Below are 21,631 nucleotides of genomic sequence, written 5' to 3'. Positions count from 1 at the left end.
AATTCACATGGGTATGGTTTGTATATGCTCTTGGTTTGAACTTCCCAATTTTCACTGCTATATTTCTTTAGGAAACTCTCTGCCTTCTTGATTTATTGCAATATTTCGGGATTTGGTTTCATCTCTTCTGTACAATGCCAGCTACAAACGGGAAGGTTCTCAGCCCGCTGCCTCTGTGTAGACAGTATGAAATTCATATCCATGTTTCCAAAAAAGGGGTTTTGCATGCAGTAGTCGTTTGAATATTATGATCTGTTGCAAGCCCTCCCCAGCCACTGCAGGTTTGGAATCAGCCCCTGAAGATATGATCATGAGTATTCAAGACAAGATGGAAAGTCGTGATTATTGCCGAGTCCTCTCCACTTTTTTTCAGATCAGAGAGCGGCATGAACAGCCTGGAATTGTCGTCCATTAACAAGGAAGCAAAGCTTTGGCAGGACTGCATGGCCACCAAGTTGAAAGCTGATCTATAAAGTATTAAAGATAATGAAGCTTAGCCCCTTTTCTGTTTTTCTAGTTGTACTTGCATGTTGTGCAATGATGTTGTTGGCCCATAAGATCACATCATTAATTGGGCTTTTGTTTGAAATCATGATTCATGGCTTTATTTGGCGGACAGATTTTAAATTTAAACTCTTTTTTTTTTTTCTTTTTTTTTTTTTATTAGGAGGGGGGGCCTTGAAGTTTGAACTGTTCTTCACCGGATTATACGCTATCAGATTCACTTAAATTTGATTACATTTAGGTAATAAAGTCTTCTCAACACTTTTCAAGTATTCTCGTACTCATGAAAATACTTCATATGTCAAACACAATGAACCATCTTCGTACCAAAGTCTTTCCAAAAATCACTATAATATTTATCACTATTATATATTAAAAAAATAAAATTACTATAATATATAAATAAAAAATAAAATCACTATAATATTTATCACTATTATATATAAATAAAATTATCATTAAAAAAAATAATCATTAATGAGACCCACACTCTTGAATGTTGATATTCTTCCATTTTTGTATCAACATTATATATATTTAATTTTTATATATATATATATAATGTTAACGAGTATTATACGTATTAAGTCCGTTTATTTAGAGAGATTCTAACCCACACATAAGTGAGTGTCAGATCATATATTAAATGATCAAATATATCATTTTTTTACTGATTTAAATTTATGAGACAAGCAGTACTGATTCAACACTTTCATTTAATTTATGATTTTGTTGGTTTTAATTAGTGTTATATAGTACTTTCATTTTGAATTTTCTGTTAATGAGTAAGTCCTCATATCATAATCAAATTTGAATAGAAGATAATTTTGAGCAGGCTAAGATTAGTACTTTACTGCATATATAATTTTACTTCAAGTTGACACATCATGACATGACTGATCATCATCTCAGGTAACACGTAAAGATTTTGAACAATTTCGCACAAATTAGGCCATTATAAACCATGCATGCATGCATGCATGGATGGAATTGGGAATACGCCTGCATTGAGCTTCGATCAAACAAGGGACTATAATATTTAAGGAAGAAAAAGGATGCCAAGACATGAAGAGTAGCGTGGCCTCGTTTGTATTTATAGTTCATTTCAACTTATCTCAACTCATCTCACTACTATTCAGCAACTTTAACTCACAAATCTCACTACTATTCATAACTCATCTCACTACTATTCATAACCTATTTCAACTCATCTCAACTCATCTTCGAATCCAAACGTAAATATTCTTGATTACCAAATTTATACCTAACTTAATTGATGAATATAGCATATAATATGTTTATATATTGTCTTAATTTGTCATATATAATTAATTACGACATGCACACGCACATATAGATACATAGAAGAGAAGTGTTATAACCACAAAAAAATTTCACAAAAACAAATTGACAAATTGAGATGATTCAATATGATATGGTAGATCTATTTTATAATAAAAATAACTTTACAATCTAACATACCACGTGATCAAGCTAAGTTATTTTGTATGTTTACTTTTGTGAAACTTATTTGTGGTTAAAAAATTTCTATAGATAAAATTATACGTTAAAACTCTTATTTGAGACAAAAATGGATTTATTTGGATAACAAAATATGATTATATATAATTAAAAAGAAAAGGTGTGAAACCTGCATACATATATATTATATATATATATATATATATCTCCTTATACTTAAAAGCGTCTAATGAACAGTAATGAACAGTAAGATCAACAGTACTGAACAGTAATTCTACTTTACGCTTTCCTTCCTCGTACTCTCTACATCCTCACAATACTCTTCACAAAATACCACAAATCACAGCAACAGATCCTCAAATTACCACGAAAATATTATAAAATATCACAATAGATCACAAAATTACCATAAAAATATCACAAAATCATCATAATAGATCACAAAATCACAACACAAAATATCACAAAATCACCGCAACAGAGCATGGGGTAGTCACCGGAGGAAGGGGAGCTCGATGGTGGTGGTGCGGTGGCGTGGGGACAACGTACGAAGGCGGTATGGTTGAGAAACCGTGTGAGACCCATTCGGGAGAGGGAGTTGCGGGGAGACGAGGGCTGTCATGGGGGCTTCGACGGTGGCTTGGGTCCGTGGGGGTGGTCGCCGGAGGAAGATGAGCTCGATGGTGGTGGTGCGATGGCGTACGATGGCGCTATGGTGGAGAAAACGTCTGACCCATTCGGCAAATTGAGTTGCAGGGAGAATAGGGCTGCCGTGGGGGCTTTTAACGGTAGCTTGAGTCCATGAGAGTGGTTGTCGGCGTCAGGGGAGCAGCTGGTGGCCGAAGGTGGCTGGGTTGTTTGGAGAGGAAGAATCGACTAAAGGGCGCTGCGCACGGCTAAGAAGGGAAAAAGAAAGAGAGGGAAAGGAAAATGGAAAGAAAGATAGAGAGAGAGAGAGGGAGAGGGAAAAAGACAGGCGGACGGGTAGATATGAAGCGCATGGGTCATGGGATAATAGCTGTAGGAGAGAGGGTCAGGCTAGAAAAGGCGTCATGATGTCCTCTCTCTCTCTCTCTCTCTTTTCTGACTGACTGACTGACTGATGGCATATATACAGTAATACATACATGCACAAATGATGGTACTTGCTTGTATTTTTACGCTGTTCTGAAATTTCTTTTCATTTCTTCCTTTTATATTGATTTGATCTCATGTGCAGCCATTTTGCTCATTAGATTTTCTCACTCGAAGGCGCAAAACGAGGCTGGTTGGGGTCCGTATTCATTAGTTTGCAAGGCTGTTGTTGTTTGAGTTGATGCGACCCCCCACCCACCAACTATTCACAAGACGTTACACTTTTATAAATTTTACTATATAATTTCTACCACAATTTATATTTTACATTTTTTATAAGAGTTTTACTATATAATTTCTATCACAATTTATATTTTACATTTTTTTAAATTTTTAAATTTTTTAATATTGTTTTTAAATTTTTTTTAACTTAATCTTTTTAAATTATTTGAAATTATTTATTCATTATTCATATAATAAATATTTGATAAAAAAATAATAAAAATTAAAAAAAATATAGAATATGGAGAGTGAAGAGATTGTGAAGATTTGTTCCTTCAATAGAATAATGTCACTCTGAGCACTTGTTAGATATTTTTTTTCTTTTTTTTTTTCATATTTTTTTAATGTATATTTAAATATTTTTAACAAATAAAAAAAATACATTAATACATTAAAAGCTACTTCCTCAATCTTAGTAAAAATATAAAATAAATACATGAACAATCAAAATGAAGAAGCAAACTCAGGCGGCATATTTGTATTTTCTATTAAAAATACATGTAGTACACCATGTAACTATATGTTGCAATTTGAATGAGCTATATTATTCTCATTTATTTATTTTTATACATTAAATATTTATATTTTTAAATAATTTATTTTATAGTAATACAGGGCAAACGTGCCTCGCACGTAGCTCTACCGCTAGTATATATATATATATGAGTGTGTGAATATTAAGAGAATAAGTTGAAATAAACTGATGTCGATGAAATTAAGGACACGTGAAAAACACCAAAGAATAATAATAAAGGTATATAGATCACGCGTATGGAAGAAATTAGTTGTCGATTTCACCGGCCATGGTCCAGGAATTAGGTACTACACCTTAATTTAATTAATTAGCTTAATTATTACATTATATATATAGGCCGGTTCATAATTCACATTGCTTCTAATTAATTGATCAGATTATTTAACAACTTCCATGTATTTTATTATGAATAATCCTACATATAACTGTAAAGTATGTGAATATCGTATAATCGTTTTGAAAAAAAGTAGTATTCACTATTAAAAAATTAATTTTTTTTTATGTAGGTCTTATATTTTTTTTATTTATTTTAAAATAATTTCGTAACAGTTGTATAATTTATAGTTATAAATATATTTTTAAAATTTTATTATTATATATATATATATATATGTTGCAGTAAAAAAAGACGCCGAATTAAAGGCGGCTTTTTTTTATTATATATATATATATATATTTATATGGGAGGATGCAGAAGAGTAATGTGATCATGCATATGGCTGGAGAACGAACAGGTGTGCACACAGCACACGTCTCTCCCGTAGAGCCCGGATATGAATGGGTTTTGGAGGTGAGTGCTGTCAACCCAATATACTACTACTTGTGGGTAATATACATATTATCATTTAATTAATACTTGCAGGGCGTATATATATATATATATATTGACCATTCATCACTTTAATTTATCATTAATATATATACATATCATGTCCCACCTTTCAATTATAAAATAGGCTTATTCAATATTTTAAAAAGACTACTGCATGCTAGTATTGGGTCTGCATCTTAAACTTGAATATATATCAGATTATTCTCATTACATGACACTACCACGTGATTTATTAAAAAGATATAAAATAAAAATATTCAAACCAAAAGGCCTTTACCCCTATGGATAGAGTTTGAAAATACCAAAAGAGAAAAACTGAAGCTCTTGATTCACTACTCTACCCTTTTTGTGTTTGTGTTTTAAATTTTTTTTAATAAATGACGTGGCATTATATGCATGGTGGTGCCACGTCAAGAGAGTCATCTGAGCCATAAGTTTCAGATAACTAAGTGGTATTATTCTTTTAAAAAACATGCACTACTCATCCATCAATAACGCCTAATTTGGACACTACTGATATGAGTCCTAATTCTTACCTTATTTAGCCAGTCATGACTATATATTATAATATATATATATATATGTGTGTATGTGTTTTTGTCTATTTTTATATATATATATATATATATATATATATATATATGCACGCACATGTGTGTTAGTGTTAGAATCCCACATTTCTTGATAAGAGTTCTGCTAGAGCAATCGAAAAAATATCCCGAATTAGGCTATCGAATAGTGCATTTCAATTTTTTATTTTTCTTTTATTTTTCATGTATTTTTTAATCATCATAAACATTTTTAAAAAAATAAAAAAATTCACAATATTATTAAAAAATACTTTCTTAATCATTAAGTAAAAAAAGAAAAAAAGATTTATTTGGGATACTTTTTGGAAACTAAAGCATTTCTCTCTTGATAATGACTTTTGTACCGTCTTTGCTATATATGGGCCGCGTACTCTATTATAAAGTCTCTACACCACAAATTATTGGAAATATTTTCAAAATAGTATATATAATATTTATTATTAATAATATTTTTGGGGATTTATTTTTGGAAGTTGTGAATTAGTTTGGAAAGAGAGAAGTTATGGAAACTTATAATGGCTATATTACTGTGTTTTTGTTTGCAACCATAAGCCTTTAACTGGTTTAGTGGTATTGATGCTTTCCATGTAAACACATGGACTGGGTTCGATCCACACCTCTTCCAAAGGAAGGGTTTTTGTGGATTTATTTAGAAGCCTCTCCAAGAGGCGTGCTGCCAGCACCAAGGGGTGCATGCGTGAAGCATTGCAATGTTTGGGGTTCAAGGGGCGCGCGAGGCACATGCAGCGAGGTGCTGCAATGCTTGGGAAAATGAAAATAAAATTCCGAAAGTGTGCGTCTGATTCGAACTGGTGCCATCAACTTGAAGAGGAAGCAAGGCAACCATTGGACTAAGTCCAACTGTTGTGTCATTTAGCAACAGGCACAATATATGTACTAGTTCTGAAAAGTTTTCAGAAATACGAAGAGTTATAACTTTTCATTCACAACCTTTGGTTATCTATAAATAGACCCATTGGCCTGCCATTTGAAGTGCACAAAATATAATTTCGAATTCTCTCTCTCTCTCCCAAGTTCTTCACTTCTTCATATTATTAGAACTTGTTAGAATCTGTTTGTTCTCAAGAGAACAGATTTCTAATTTCTTGGTTGAATAGCAAAATCTGAGGGTATTCGGGGTCTAATTTCGTGTGTGCATAACGCAGTTAGACAAACAGACTTGTTCTGGGCTTCATTGTGTTACGTGCGGATTATGATTTGTAATATGTAGTAATTGTATCTGGCTTATATGAGGAGCCAGTAGCCTCCCTCTCACAATATCTGAACTGAAATCTGCGTACCATTCATTCTGCAATAAGCAACTTAAATACAAAACACAAAGAGGTGTATTAACCACCCACTAAAGAAGCGGACCACTTGGCCCATGAACTCCTAATTTCTAGTTACACGGACTTGACTTGGTCATGGGAGCCCACGATCTCCAGCCCACGACTAGGACCCGACTCAACAACTGAAATAAAGACTATGACCGGACTCAACGACTCAAAACAAGACTAAATGAGCAACATAATTACAACCCTATGCCCTCATATAAATAACACCTTAAGTGACCCACTTCGGCAACCCTAATCTTCAGACCACGCCCCTGGTTCTTCGCGGCGCACCTAACACTCCTTCCCCCTTCAGAAGATCTTGCCCACAAGATCGGGATATTGCCGTCTTAGCTCTTCAATGTCTTCCCACGTAGCGTCTTCGGCAGGGGCCCCCTTCCATTGAACCAATATTTCGGTTCCAGCCCTGTGCCCTTTCTTGACGAGTCTCCTTTGTAGCACTAGTTCTGGTTCAGGGACTAGGGTTCCTTCGGGGTTAACTCGTGGGAGAGTTGGTATAGGCTGGATGTGTTCTCCGATGTGTTTCTTTAGACAAGAAACATGAAAGGTGGGAAAAATTTGTGATTCCTTGGGCAGAGCCAACGTGTAGGCGACTTTACCTATTTTTCGGGTGATCTGAAAAGGCCCGTAATAACGGGGTGACAGCTTCAAGTTTCGTCGCATGGCTACGGACATTTGACGGTAGGGTTTCAGTCTCAGGTATACCCAGTCTCCTTCCTCGAAATTTCTTTCCATTCTTCCTCTGTCGGCATAGTATTTCATTTTATTTTGAGCATCCTGTAGATTTTCTTGTATCAATTTGGCTATGAAATCCCTGGTTCTGATTTCTTCTTCTACGGCATGTACCCGAGTTGTTCCTGGCTCATACGGCAGCATTTTGGGTGGAAGTTGTCCATAGACAGCCTCATACGGTGAGATCTGTATAGCACTATGCTTTGTGGTGTTGTAGACATATTCGGCCAGAGGTAGCCACCTCGCCCAATCCCTTGGCCTATCACTGGAAAAACATCTTAAGTAGCACTCTAAGCCTTTGTTGGTCACCTCTGTCTGTCCATCCGTCTGCGGATGATAAGCAGAGCTCATTAATATCTCTGTCCCGCAGATGCGGAATAATTCCTTCCAAAACTGGCTTGTGAATATTGGATCTCTGTCACTTACGATTGTTTGAGGCATGCCATGCAGTTTGAAAATATTTTCCATGAAAACCTTGGCTACTGTGAGTGCTGTATATGGATGAGTCAGTGGAATGAAGTGAGCATATTTGCTCAACCTATCCACGACTACCAAAATAACAGTTCGTCCTTTAGCTGGAGGCAGACCTTCTATGAAATCCATACTAATGTCTTCCCAATTTTTCTGTGGAATAGGAAGAGGTTGGAGCAACCCCGCGGGGTGGAGGGTTTCAACCTTGTTCCGTTGACAGACATCACATGCTCTAATGAAAGTTCTTACATCATTGCGCTGTCCAGGCCAGAAAAATTCTCTTTTAACTCTTGAATTTGTCTTATGAACTCCCGTGTGACCCCCTAATGGGCTGCTGTGAAAATACTGCAGGATCTGCTGCTGGAATGGCACGAGGGTTCCCAAGTGTAGCCTACCTTTGTAAAAGAGTAGCTCATTGTGAATCTGGTATGCGGCTGGCTCCAAGGTCCCTTGATGGTAAAGGTTAATTAACCTTTGCAACATTGGATCTTGGTGGTAAGACTTCTTTAACTCATCTAACCATGTTGCTTTGATCATGCTGATTGCCTTTATTTCTGGGTTGATGGTAATGGGGTTGCTGTTTTTCGGGTTGGTGTTTGGTGGACAGTGTTCTGGGCATTGATTTTGGGTCATTGGATCTGGATTTTTGTCTGGGTGTTCTGAGTGGGGTAAACGGGATAAGGCATCAGCTACTGTATTAGTCTTGCCACTCTTGTACTCAACCACAAAGTCATACCCAAGTAATTTAGATACCCATTTCTGTTGAGCAGGAGTTCCCACTCTTTGTTCCAACAAATATTTCAAGGCCCGTTGATCAGTACGTACCTTGAAAGTTTGCCCGAGCAAGTAGTGTCTCCATTTCCTGATAGCCATTACTAGAGCCAGAAGTTCTTTCTCATAGGTGGACAGAGAGAGACTCCTTCCTTTCAAGGCTTGACTTAGATAGGCAATAGGTTGCCCCTCTTGCATGAGGACTGCTCCCAATCCTTCACCTGAAGCATCACATTCAATAACAAAACATTTAGAAAAGTTAGGTAATCTCAACACCGAGGGTGTTATCATAGCTTCCTTCAACTTTGTAAAGGCTTGTTGGGCCTTTTCATTCCAGCAAAAGGCATCCTTTTTGAGTAAGGCTGTCAGAGGGGCAGCAATCTTCCCATAATCTTGCACAAACTTCCTGTAATACCCTGTGAGTCCCAAGAATCCTCTTAATGATTTGAGGTTCTTAGGTTCCTTCCATTCTTGCATTGCAATAATTTTCTTAGGGTCAGCTTTCACCCCTTCTCTGGAAATAATATGCCCGAGATACTCCACTTCATTGCTGCCAAAAATACATTTTGATGTCTTAGCAAAAAACTGGTGGTTTCTCATGATCTCCAGTACTGTTTGTAAATGTGCCAAGTGATCCTGTAAATTTCTGCTGTAGATTAAAATGTCATCAAAAAATACCAGAACAAATTTCCTCAAGTATGGTCTAAAAACCTGATTCATTAACCCTTGAAAAGTTGAAGGTGCATTAGTCAGTCCAAAAGGCATGACTAAAAACTCATAGTGACCCTCATGGGTTCGGAAAGCAGTTTTTGGAATATCTTCAGGGCTCATCCTTATCTGATGATAACCTGAACATAAATCCAGCTTAGAAAATATTTCAGCCCCGTGTAATTCATCCAAAAGCTCATCAATATTGGGTATGGGGTATTTGTCTTTAACAGTATCTTTGTTAAGTGCATGATAATCCACACACATTCTCCATCCGCCATCAGCTTTTCTCACAAGTAAAACTGGAGACGAATATGGACTTTGGCTGCCCCTGATGATTCCTCCCTTTAACATTTCGGCTACCACTTTTTCAATTTCTTCTTTTTGGTAATATGGATATCTATAGGGTCTTACACAAGTGGGTTTGGAACCTGGTATGAGGGTTATTTTGTGATCATGGGTTCTTGGAGGGGGTAAGCCACTAGGTTCCTCAAAAATGGTTTTAAACTGATCCAGAATTCCTTGTACAGCCACTGGTATAGATCTAGGAATTTCTGATTTATTTCCTTCTAAAAACTGAACCCAAATCCCCTTAGCAGAATTTCCTTTCCAAGTCTTCACATATTCTGCCTCCTCAATTACTCTACTGGGCAGCTGTATCCCTCTTAGTGTAGCCACACTATTCCCAAGTGAAAAACTCATAATTAAGTCATTGAAGTTCCATACTACCGTACCCAATGTTTTTAACCAATCCATCCCTAAAACAACATCACATCCTCCCAAAGCTAGCAAATACAGGCTAGGAGTAATTTCTAGGCTTTGTAGTTGAAATGGGGCAGCCTTACATAAACCCAGGCAAGGAAGTGTTGACCCATCAGCCAAATTAACTGACTGATTGGTGTTCTCCACTGGTAATTTAGCTTTCCTTGCTACATTTGGATCAATAAAACTATGTGTACTTCCTGTATCAATGAGGGTTATCACACTGATTTTATTAATAACTCCTACTATTCTCATAGTTTTAGGAGCCATGGACCCAGCTATAGCATGTAGAGAAATTCCCAATGGTTCCTCTTTTTTTTCTTCCTCTTCATTTTCTTCTATGTTAACAACAGTCACTGACTCCTCTACTTCCTCATCTTCTACTTCTTCTATTTTCATTCCTTCTAACAGAAAAAGTTTTGGTCTATTGCATCTATGACCGGGTTGAAACCTTTCATCACAATAATAACAAAGACCTTTAGCCCTTCTTTCTTGCATTTGCCCAGGTGAGATTCTTTGGACTGGTATGGCTGGTCTTCTGTTGTTGTTGGGAAATCTGTTATTTGGATATGGGTTATTGTTTCTGGCTGGTGGAGGTGGAAGTCTGAGTATGGGTGCAGTAGGTGGTGGTTTATGATTTGGCTGAGTGTTTGTAAGGGGGAAATGGCTTCTCCTTATGACTTCCTCTTCTTGTAACTTAGCTAGACCAAAAGCAGCATGCAAAGTATTTGGTTTGAACATAGTTACTATTATTCTGAGATCATCCCTCAGACCACTCAAAAAGGTACTGATTCTAAACTCTTCTGTTAACCCTTTGATTTTGTTGGATAACTCCTCAAATTTGGTCTGGTATTCCTCTACTGTACTTGTTTGCTTTAGCTTAGTGAACTGCCCCACGGGATCCTCATAGGCAGAGGGTCCAAATCTAGTTTCTAAAGCACTAGTGAACTCATCCCATGTGTTCACTGAACTGGATTCTTTAAGCCATGTGTACCAGGATAGAGCCTTTCCTTCCATGTGGAAGAAAGCTATTTGCATTTTCTGATTATCTAAGATATCATAATAAGAAAAGAACTGATTGGCTTTTAAAATCCATTGAACAGGATCGGTACCATCAAATTTAGGAAATTCAAGTCTAAGAGATCTAGCTTGTATTCCCCTATGATTCTCAAATAAAGGATTGGTACTGACCTTGGTATTTGAAGACTCCTCTCCAGCCACTGTTTTCCCTATCTTTACCATCATTTGATCATATGATGAAGCAAGATTATTGATCTGATGTAGAATTGCTTCTAACATCCCTTTCTGCCTTTTTTGTTCTTCTCGCAGGTCCTCACTATCTCTTTGCATATCTGCCATTGCCTCGACCAGTTGTGCTAGCCTGGTTCCCTCTGCCATGTCGCAGGAACGCGGCTCTGAGACCAATTTGTTACGTGCGGATTATGATTTGTAATATGTAGTAATTGTATTTGGCTTATATGAGGAGCCAGTAGCCTCCCTCTCACAATATCTGAACTGAAATCTGCGTACCATTCATTCTGCAATAAGCAACTTAAATACAAAACACAAAGAGGTGTATTAACCACCCACTAGATATCTAGCTTGTACCATCAAATAAAGGATCGGTACCATCAAATTTAGGAAATTCAAGTCTAAGAGATCTAGCTTGTATTCCCCTATGATTCTCAAATAAAGGATTGGTACTGACCTTGGTATTTGAAGACTCCTCTCCAGCCACTGTTTTCCCTATCTTTACCATCATTTGATCATATGATGAAGCAAGATTATTGATCTGATGTAGAATTGCTTCTAACATCCCTTTCTGCCTTTTTTGTTCTTCTCGCAGGTCCTCACTATCTCTTTGCATATCTGCCATTGCCTCGACCAGTTGTGCTAGCCTGGTTCCCTCTGCCATGTCGCAGGAACGCGGCTCTGAGACCAATTTGTTACGTGCGGATTATGATTTGTAATATGTAGTAATTGTATTTGGCTTATATGAGGAGCCAGTAGCCTCCCTCTCACAATATCTGAACTGAAATCTGCGTACCATTCATTCTGCAATAAGCAACTTAAATACAAAACACAAAGAGGTGTATTAACCACCCACTAGAGAAGCGGACCACTTGGCCCATGAACTCCTAATTTCTAGTTACACGGACTTGACTTGGTCATGGGAGCCCACGATCTCCAGCCCACGACTAGGACCCGACTTAACAACTGAAATAAAGACTATGACCGGACTCAACGACTCAAAACAAGACTAAATGAGCAACATAATTACAACCCTATGCCCTCATATAAATAACACCTTAAGTGACCCACTTCGGCAACCCTAATCTTCAGACCACGCCCCTGGTTCTTCGCGGCGCACCTAACAACGTGCGGATTATGATTTGTAATATGTAGTAATTGTATCTGGCTTATATGAGGAGCCAGTAGCCTCCCTCTCACAATATCTGAACTGAAATCTGCGTACCATTCATTCTGCAATAAGCAACTTAAATACAAAACACAAAGAGGTGTATTAACCACCCACTAAAGAAGCGGACCACTTGGCCCATGAACTCCTAATTTCTAGTTACACGGACTTGACTTGGTCATGGGAGCCCACGATCTCCAGCCCACGACTAGGACCCGACTTAACAACTGAAATAAAGACTATGACCGGACTCAACGACTCAAAACAAGACTAAATGAGCAACATAATTACAACCCTATGCCCTCATATAAATAACACCTTAAGTGACCCACTTCGGCAACCCTAATCTTCAGACCACGCCCCTGGTTCTTCGCGGCGCACCTAACAACGTGCGGATTATGATTTGTAATATGTAGTAATTGTATCTGGCTTATATGAGGAGCCAGTAGCCTCCCTCTCACAATATCTGAACTGAAATCTGCGTACCATTCATTCTGCAATAAGCAACTTAAATACAAAACACAAAGAGGTGTATTAACCACCCACTAAAGAAGCGGACCACTTGGCCCATGAACTCCTAATTTCTAGTTACACGGACTTGACTTGGTCATGGGAGCCCACGATCTCCAGCCCACGACTAGGACCCGACTCAACAACTGAAATAAAGACTATGACCGGACTCAACGACTCAAAACAAGACTAAATGAGCAACATAATTACAACCCTATGCCCTCATAGTCTTGTTTTGAGTCGTTGAGTCCGGTCATAGTCTTTATTTCAGTTGTTGAGTCAGGTCCTAGTCGTGGGCTGGAGATCGTGGGCTCCCATGACCAAGTCAAGTCCGTGTAACTAGAAATTAGGAGTTCATGGGCCAAGTGGTCCGCTTCTTTAGTGGGTGGTTAATACACCTCTTTGTGTTTTGTATTTAAGTTGCTTATTGCAGAATGAATGGTACGCAGATTTCAGTTCAGATATTGTGAGAGGGAGGCTACTGGCTCCTCATATAAGCCAGATACAATTACTACATATTACAAATCATAATCCGCACGTAACAAATTGGTCTCAGAGCCGCGTTCCTGCGACATGGCAGAGGGAACCAGGCTAGCACAACTGGTTGAGGCAATGGCAGATATGCAAAGAGATAGTGAGGACCTGCGAGAAGAACAAAAAAGGCAGAAAGGGATGTTAGAAGCAATTCTACATCAGATCAATAATCTTGCTTCATCATATGATCAAATGATGGTAAAGATAGGGAAAACAGTGGCTGGAGAGGAGTCTTCAAATACCAAGGTCAGTACCAATCCTTTATTTGAGAATCATAGGGGAATACAAGCTAGATCTCTTAGACTTGAATTTCCTAAATTTGATGGTACCGATCCTGTTCAATGGATTTTAAAAGCCAATCAGTTCTTTTCTTATTATGATATCTTAGATAATCAGAAAATGCAAATAGCTTTCTTCCACATGGAAGGAAAGGCTCTATCCTGGTACACATGGCTTAAAGAATCCAGTTCAGTGAACACATGGGATGAGTTCACTAGTGCTTTAGAAACTAGATTTGGACCCTCTGCCTATGAGGATCCCGTGGGGCAGTTCACTAAGCTAAAGCAAACAAGTACAGTAGAGGAATACCAGACCAAATTTGAGGAGTTATCCAACAAAATCAAAGGGTTAACAGAAGAGTTTAGAATCAGTACCTTTTTGAGTGGTCTGAGGGATGATCTCAGAATAATAGTAACTATGTTCAAGTCCGTGTAACTAGAAATTAGGAGTTCATGGGCCAAGTGGTCCGCTTCTTTAGTGGGTGGTTAATACACCTCTTTGTGTTTTGTATTTAAGTTGCTTATTGCAGAATGAATGGTACGCAGATTTCAGTTCAGATATTGTGAGAGTATCTTGGAGGCAAATTTGCTTGTAACCCGTGTGAATACCGTTATTGGTGGGGGCGAATTTTGTCTTAAGGAAAGCGACATTGTAACGCGCCTTGAAGCAAACTTTCTCTCACTATTGTCTGTTTTGCAGCCCCTTTGTTCCAACACAAATTGCTTACAAATAAAATATTATCATTTAAATTATGTAAATAATGTATTTTACACACTGACTTAAGAATAAAATAATTTATATAGGCCACCAACTTGTATAACATTCTCAATGCGTGACCTGCTATATAAAAGACATTCTCAAGTAACATGAGATTCTAACACTAATACTTCTTGATCGTGTTAATAATTTCAAGTTGTTTTGCGTACTCCACCTAGCCTTTGGCTTCCTATATATAGACCGCTTTATAGTATCTTCATTGTGTGATTAATGAAGCATATTGATTCCAACAACACGTATATGAAAACATCTCTTAATTAACACCATTAATATAAAAACATACATGACTTAAAATTGTTTTCAATCCAAATATAAATATTATTACATACAGTACTATGATAAATGCTACTTAGTATATATCTTCACACCATATACCAATACGTAATTTATTATTTTTATCATTCTATTTAAACATACAAATTTACATACACATCAATATGTATCTTTAAATAGAAGAGTAAAAATAATAAATCACATGTTGGTGTGTACTAGCGTAGAAGATGATAAGTAGAATATTTCTGATACTATATACTGCCATGATCACTGTAAAACGACTTCTCAAACAACATATCTTAAGCTAGAAAACTAATTTCTCAAACAACTTCATATATAAATAGTAAAACATTATAACAAATTAACATGATCTCTACCTTAAAATTAAGGAACTAGATTAATTATTTCTCATTATATTGATCTATATCGTCAAACTGCAAAATAATTCATGGGAACTAAGTTAATTGTTGTGGTGTGGCGATATGTGTGCCATGACTATTTCAAATTGTAGGTGCTCTTGTCATGTTCATATATAATCGATGTTTAGAGGGCATATTTTATAAATATATATATATATATATATATATATAAATACATGTGAGACACAGCTTGGTCATGAAGTGATTACTCAAACGCGTATCTTACTTTGACGTGAAATACAAAATCTTAGTTCTCGGATGATCGTTTTCGTGATGCATGCAGTGAGACGATATTGATATTCAAAAGGTAGTGAGCTTTTTTCCAAAAGTTTTTCCCAGTTATTTTAATCAACTGGTCAAAACCGATTGCGCCCCTAAACTTTATTTTCACCTTTTGTTGATACTTTCTAACTTCTTTTCTTTCCTTCTTTCTTTTACTTTTTGTTGCAGAACGAGTTTTCGTTATAATATTGTTAGAATCAACGTAAAATCTGGAACAAACTAATTATCATATCATTTTGAGTAGTAGTGGTGACAAATCTTTGTTACGTTAACGTGGGATCGATATTAACGATAAAAAATATGAGTATGGTAATTACTATCTCTCGTTTGGATAGTATTGAAAATGTTTCGTTTTATTTCATCTCATCTTATTATTATAATTTTTTAAAATTTATATATAAAAAATATACTAAAAAATTTAATTTTTTTAAAATTTAAAATAAAAATAATATTAAAAAATAATATTTTATTTAATTTTTATTTTAACTCGCGTCATTTTAACTAACTATCACACCTAAAATTAATAGAGAGGTCTAGATCATGAGCTCGACGGCTGCAATATATATATACACTTAATTTTAATGAAAGTAATTAAAATAGTATTTAATTAATGAAGTCGGGCGCACATTTCTCACACTTATATATGGAAATAAAAATCGTTTATATATATATATATATATTAATTGATTTGATAGATTTACATTTATTATGAAAAGAAGGGTTGTCACTTTTAAAAAAACCGTCAAAAAGAACACGAGTTTTTCGTTGACATTCTATTTTCATCACGTGTCCGTAATCAGCATATACGCGTCATGACTCATGTGTCATACATCCATATTATTTGAGGTCAATAATTGGATAATGTTCTTGTCTAATTGGAAATGTAAGTTAATTATTTCGTGCATCAAATCGTACATTAATAAAATAATATAAATTAAAGACAAAAATAATTTTGATCAAATTAAAGACTTTTTCTTTTCTTAAATTTTTTTTAAATAAAAAAATTAACGATAATACGCAATTTAATAGGTCAAACTGTTTATACTTAACAAAACTCTATATAATTTACAAAAATACACGTGTATATGAAAAACTAAATTATTATCATAATTATCTGATCTGGATAATTACTAATAATTAGTACTGTAAATATCAAATAGCCAAAATTTATTTATTTAAATTTACTTGACTTAATTAATTCATGAATTATAATTAGATTACGTTGCTTACAAAAAACAATAATTAATAAACTAAACACACACAATGATCTTCATGTGTCGAGAGAACACACACACACATTTACATGCATGCCCAGAAAAAGGATATAATTCAAGCTCATGTACAAAACAGATCAGGTACCTAAGAATGTCAACAACAAATTAATTAAGGATATAATATATACCCAGTTTTGTCAAGAACATATATTAATATGCCCAGAATCGAAATTATTATTAATGCTTCTGAATTAACTCCAATACGGACGGGATGAAAAAGAGACATTAATTATCCACAGTTGTAATATTACCATAGTACTTGGCCATACAATCAGAATAAAGATGATTAATCCATTTTCTGTAAGTCTAGATCAAGGAAAGTTAGCAGACAGTACTTGCAAAATGTGATCTCCCCGGTAGGCCAAGAGTCATGATTTTGATCGGGCGTTCATTCTTTAACAACGAACAATATAGAGTAATTTTACATACAATCGGTGAAGTGTATAAATATCACGTAATCGCTTTGAAAAAGAGTGAGATTCACTATTAAAAAATTAATTTTTTCATATGGATCCCATGTTTTATTTATTTTTTTAAAAACTACTACACGGCAGTTGTACAAATCACAGTTGCAAATATATTTTTTCCAAAATTAAATACAAAAACTGATATAATTTGATATGAAATTTCAAATTGTGAAGTTATTTTTATTATAAAGTAGATTTAACAGATCTCATGAAGCCAGGTTAATTTGTGTGTTTATTTTTATATATTTTTTTTGTGTCTGTATAAGCAGTTCTCAATAATATATATCCACCATATATGCACGGTGATCCCATGATGATGCATATACATATATACCAATTTATTACTAGATGCATGGCAAGGAAGAGAATAATATTGCAAACAATAATTAATTAATGCTATAATCTTGCAATAATTCGGTGCGTAAATTGTGAATAAACAAGTCATGTACGTGTTGACTCTTAGGAATATTGGGTCTATATATCTTAATTTTAGCCTTGAAATTAAAGGTTTTCATATTTTCCACGAAACTATTGATAATGGAATACTAGCTAGCTGAAGCAATTCAATTTTAAGGCCAATGTACATGCAGATTTTCTCTCTGAGCTGTACTTAATTCTGAGTACATATCGGCCGCAATGCGCATGTAGAAAGGGAAACCTAATCATGTAGCCGGCATGGCTGACCAGACCCACAGATCCTTAAACCCGACTAACAACAAACCCTAGACTTTTTCCAAGTCAATACGTACCTTCATTCTCGGCCTGTTGTACATCTAAAGATATATAAAATCAACCTTTCTTCCATCTTCCCTACCCAACAGCCAACTACAATCATCCTAAGTACTCCTGTCTCTCTGATCTCTCTCTCTGATCTCTAATCATGGGAAATGCAGTGTCTCAATGTTTCGGAGGAAACCATAGCCCCCCCGTGAAGCTAATCTTCTGGGAGGGAACAACACGAATCCTCAGGGGAAAACATATTGCAGGGGAGATCATGTTCGAGTTCCCAGACAAAATGGTCTGTCATTCGGACTCATTCTTTATCGGACACCGGGTCCCTGCCTTAGCCATAGACGATGAGCTTCAGAGTGGCCAAACCTACTTGGTACTTCCCATTGATACCTTCGCATGCGATCATGTCATCTCAGCTTCGTCTCTTGCAGCCTTAGGGTCAAGCCCTAAAAATTCTCCCATCAATTTTGGGGACTGCCGGCGGCCTTTCGAGTACGTAAAGGGTGCGGATGGAAGAGTTTTGATTAAGGTCGTGCCGGAGTTCATAACAAGGCTTATAACAAGAGGTAAGGATGTTGGATCATCGAATATTAGTCCTGGTCCTAGTAATAATAACGGTATTCTTTGTAGCACGCCAGAATTGCAGAAGCACTATGAACAGCTTGTTGGGACGTCTAAGGAACAAGTATGGTCACCTAAGCTTGAAACCATTGCAGAGCACAAGAATATTAGGTTCTCACCTTGCAGATTTATAGGGTTTGAGTGGAAACAGAAAGAGATCAAGGAAAATTAGTAAAAGTAATTTCTATATATGATTTAGCGTTTGTGTCAGTACTGGTACTGGATCAAGAAGATACAGTTAGCTTGCTAGCACATGCATGCATGTGTAAAAATGATATATATCATGTTCATTGTCGAGAGATTCCTTCTGATCATGGTTGCTGCAAATGACCAGATTCATACAGATACTTTCATTCGTTGATCAGTCAATTAATTGTTAATTCTATGTTTAATTTCATTGCTTCATCTCTATATATAACATGAAGCCTGAATCATTTCTCGCGCGTATGGCTATGAATTTCACTAGGGATTGGGTTAACAACTTAATACATAGTTTCATTCTTTATCATATGCGTGGGCAAGGAGGCTGCATGCACCAAATTTCCTTCATTTTTATTTTGATAATTTAACAAATTAATCGATCAAGAACTAGCTAGCTGCATACGTACAGATCAATGATGCATGCTAATTTCTATATATAAAGATATAAGAACAATTTTATTGTTTTCTTTAATTTTCGTTCGATTGATGTTCATGATATATATAAGCGAGATATATATGAATAACTATATTGAATCAAGAAGTTATATTCTTTGCATATATATATATATTATTGAATTCAAAGGCGCGCTCTAGCTAGCTATCTAGATCACATTATGAAGGAAGAACTAGCCCTCAACCAGCGCGCGATGTTTAACCAAGCTAATATTTCCAAAAATTAAGCACATAAAAGCCTGGATTAATTAGCATCAATTCATTGATGAACTGCTAGTATTATATATATCAGGGCAAATATCTTTATTTGATTTGTGTCCAGATGATCGATCATGATCTTTTTGAGGCACCAATAACCAAATGATTAATTAGTTGAAGCAATATCCTTATATATCTATGGCTTTCCTAATTTTATATATACATTCTTATCGATTGTCTCAATACTCTTGAGTACTCTTACCCGAATTAATCATTCCGTCTTTCAGGATCGTAAGATTATGAAGAATTTCTTAGAGAGATTCCATAAAAAAAAATATCGAAATCATGAGGAGGCTGCATGCACCAAATTAATTCCTTCATTTTTATTTTGAAAATTTAACAAATTAATCGTTCAACATGAACTAGCTAGCTGCATACAGATCAATGATGCATGCTAATTTCTATAAAGATATAAGAACAATTTTATTGTTTTCTTTATAATTTTCGTTCAATGTTCATTTGGTTATTGGTGCCTCGATCAAAAGAGATCATGATCATCTGGACAAACCAAATAAAGAGATTTGCCTTGATATAGTACTAGCAGTTCATCAATGGATTGATGCTAATTAATCCAGGCTTTTATTTGCTTAATTTTTGGAAATATTAGCTAGCTAGGCTAAACATCGCTAGCTGCTGGTTGAGGGCTCCTTCCTTCATAATGTGATCTAGATATATCTAGAGCGCGCCTTTGAATTCATTACTCTTGAGTACTCACTACAAGAAAAAATAGATTTTTGCCACGAAACAAACTAAAAATCGTTGCAATTGACTTCTCCCCTCGATTTTCCATTGCCCCTGAGTCGCGGTGAAAGATGATCAGTCTTAATTGAGAATTTGACGCGAGAAAAAAAGAGAGCTGCAAATAATCTAATTTTGTTGCAATTTATTTCGCCGGAAAAGTCCCAAAATTTCATCCACAAGAATGTTAACCATGGTTAATCGTCGCCGAAAATAAAAAGTTGCGGCAATTTGTACCCGTGGGAAATAATTATCTGCAGTGAAAGTTGATTGTTGGGAAAAGATTGGGTCACAAAAAATTATTTCCAGTTTGAAAAACTCGCCGAAAATGGTCCCTAACAAGATTTGAAAAAAAAATGAACAAAATAGGATACATAAAACTAGAATGGATTCATAAGAATTAAGAATTTTTTTTTTTTTTTATAAGCACAATGTTAAATCCTTCACTTTAATATTTTTTTTATAAGTAATAAAAAATTATATTCATAAGAAGTTTTTGATAAGTAATGAGGCATACCAATTATGCAAAATAATTACAGACAACAAAAAATAAAAAGTGACATGTTTACTAGAGAGTTTTATCAACCCAATTATCACAGCCAACACAATTATCATAGCCAATAAAAGAATGTGGATTTACAAAATGGTAAGAAAAAGAATATGACTCTAGCCCTGAAACTTGAACATTTTTCTCCAATAATTTATATCCAAACTTAGTTTGGAAAGACGAATGGAGACTAAGAGAAAGAGAGAGAGTCACCGGGGTGGAGAGGAGGCGGCAGCAGGCGGACGGACGGTATGAGGAGGGGAATTCATCTATGGATAAGCTGATCTTAAAAGAACTCCTAGGAAAAAAATGCAAGATTGAAAATTATGATTCTCCAATATCACACAGGCTTAATTTACATGTCATACATGATTCTAGTGTCACAGAGGTAATATCACAAAGGCTTAATCAGTAATGATATGTGAAGCATAGGAGGCAAACATCTATCTCACTAATGTTCATCAAAAGTTACAGGAGGCAAAATATCAAATTCCAGTCTATTTGGGTGTGTATAAAGTGTACACCTTACTTAACATTCTTCACCATAAAGAAGAACAAGTGAAGAAAGGTTATACTAACATCACTGATGGCATCTTCAAAATATTGAGCTTCTACTACCACCAAGATATATGTATATGTATATATAGAGGGAAATACTTTAGAAACAAATGAATTACACAATAGTAAATTCACAAGCTGATGTGGTTTGATATGGTACATCAGATTGTAAAGTTACTTTTATTGTAAAGTAG

The 21,631-nt window shown here is 35.7% G+C and overlaps 1 protein-coding gene across 1 annotated transcript; it reads left to right on the top strand.

Moving 5' to 3' along the window:
• The first annotated feature begins 18,209 nt into the window (after window positions 1-18,209).
• Window positions 18,210-18,854, top strand: LOC108999204. The gene has a single exon (XM_035690088.1). It carries the CDS (start codon window positions 18,210-18,212, stop codon window positions 18,852-18,854), a length of 645 nt encoding a protein of 214 aa, XP_035545981.1.
• The last annotated feature ends 2,777 nt before the right edge of the window (window positions 18,855-21,631 follow it).

This window comes from Juglans regia, chromosome 5 (assembly GCF_001411555.2).
Source record: "Juglans regia cultivar Chandler chromosome 5, Walnut 2.0, whole genome shotgun sequence".
Taxonomy (NCBI): domain Eukaryota; kingdom Viridiplantae; phylum Streptophyta; class Magnoliopsida; order Fagales; family Juglandaceae; genus Juglans; species Juglans regia.
This window is presented reverse-complemented; position numbering and strand designations above follow the sequence as displayed.

Bases quoted from the DNA above. Each gene is read 5' to 3' on its own strand.
- LOC108999204 (XM_035690088.1), top strand. From the start codon at position 18,210: ATGGGAAATGCAGTGTCTCAATGTTTCGGAGGAAACCATAGCCCCCCC.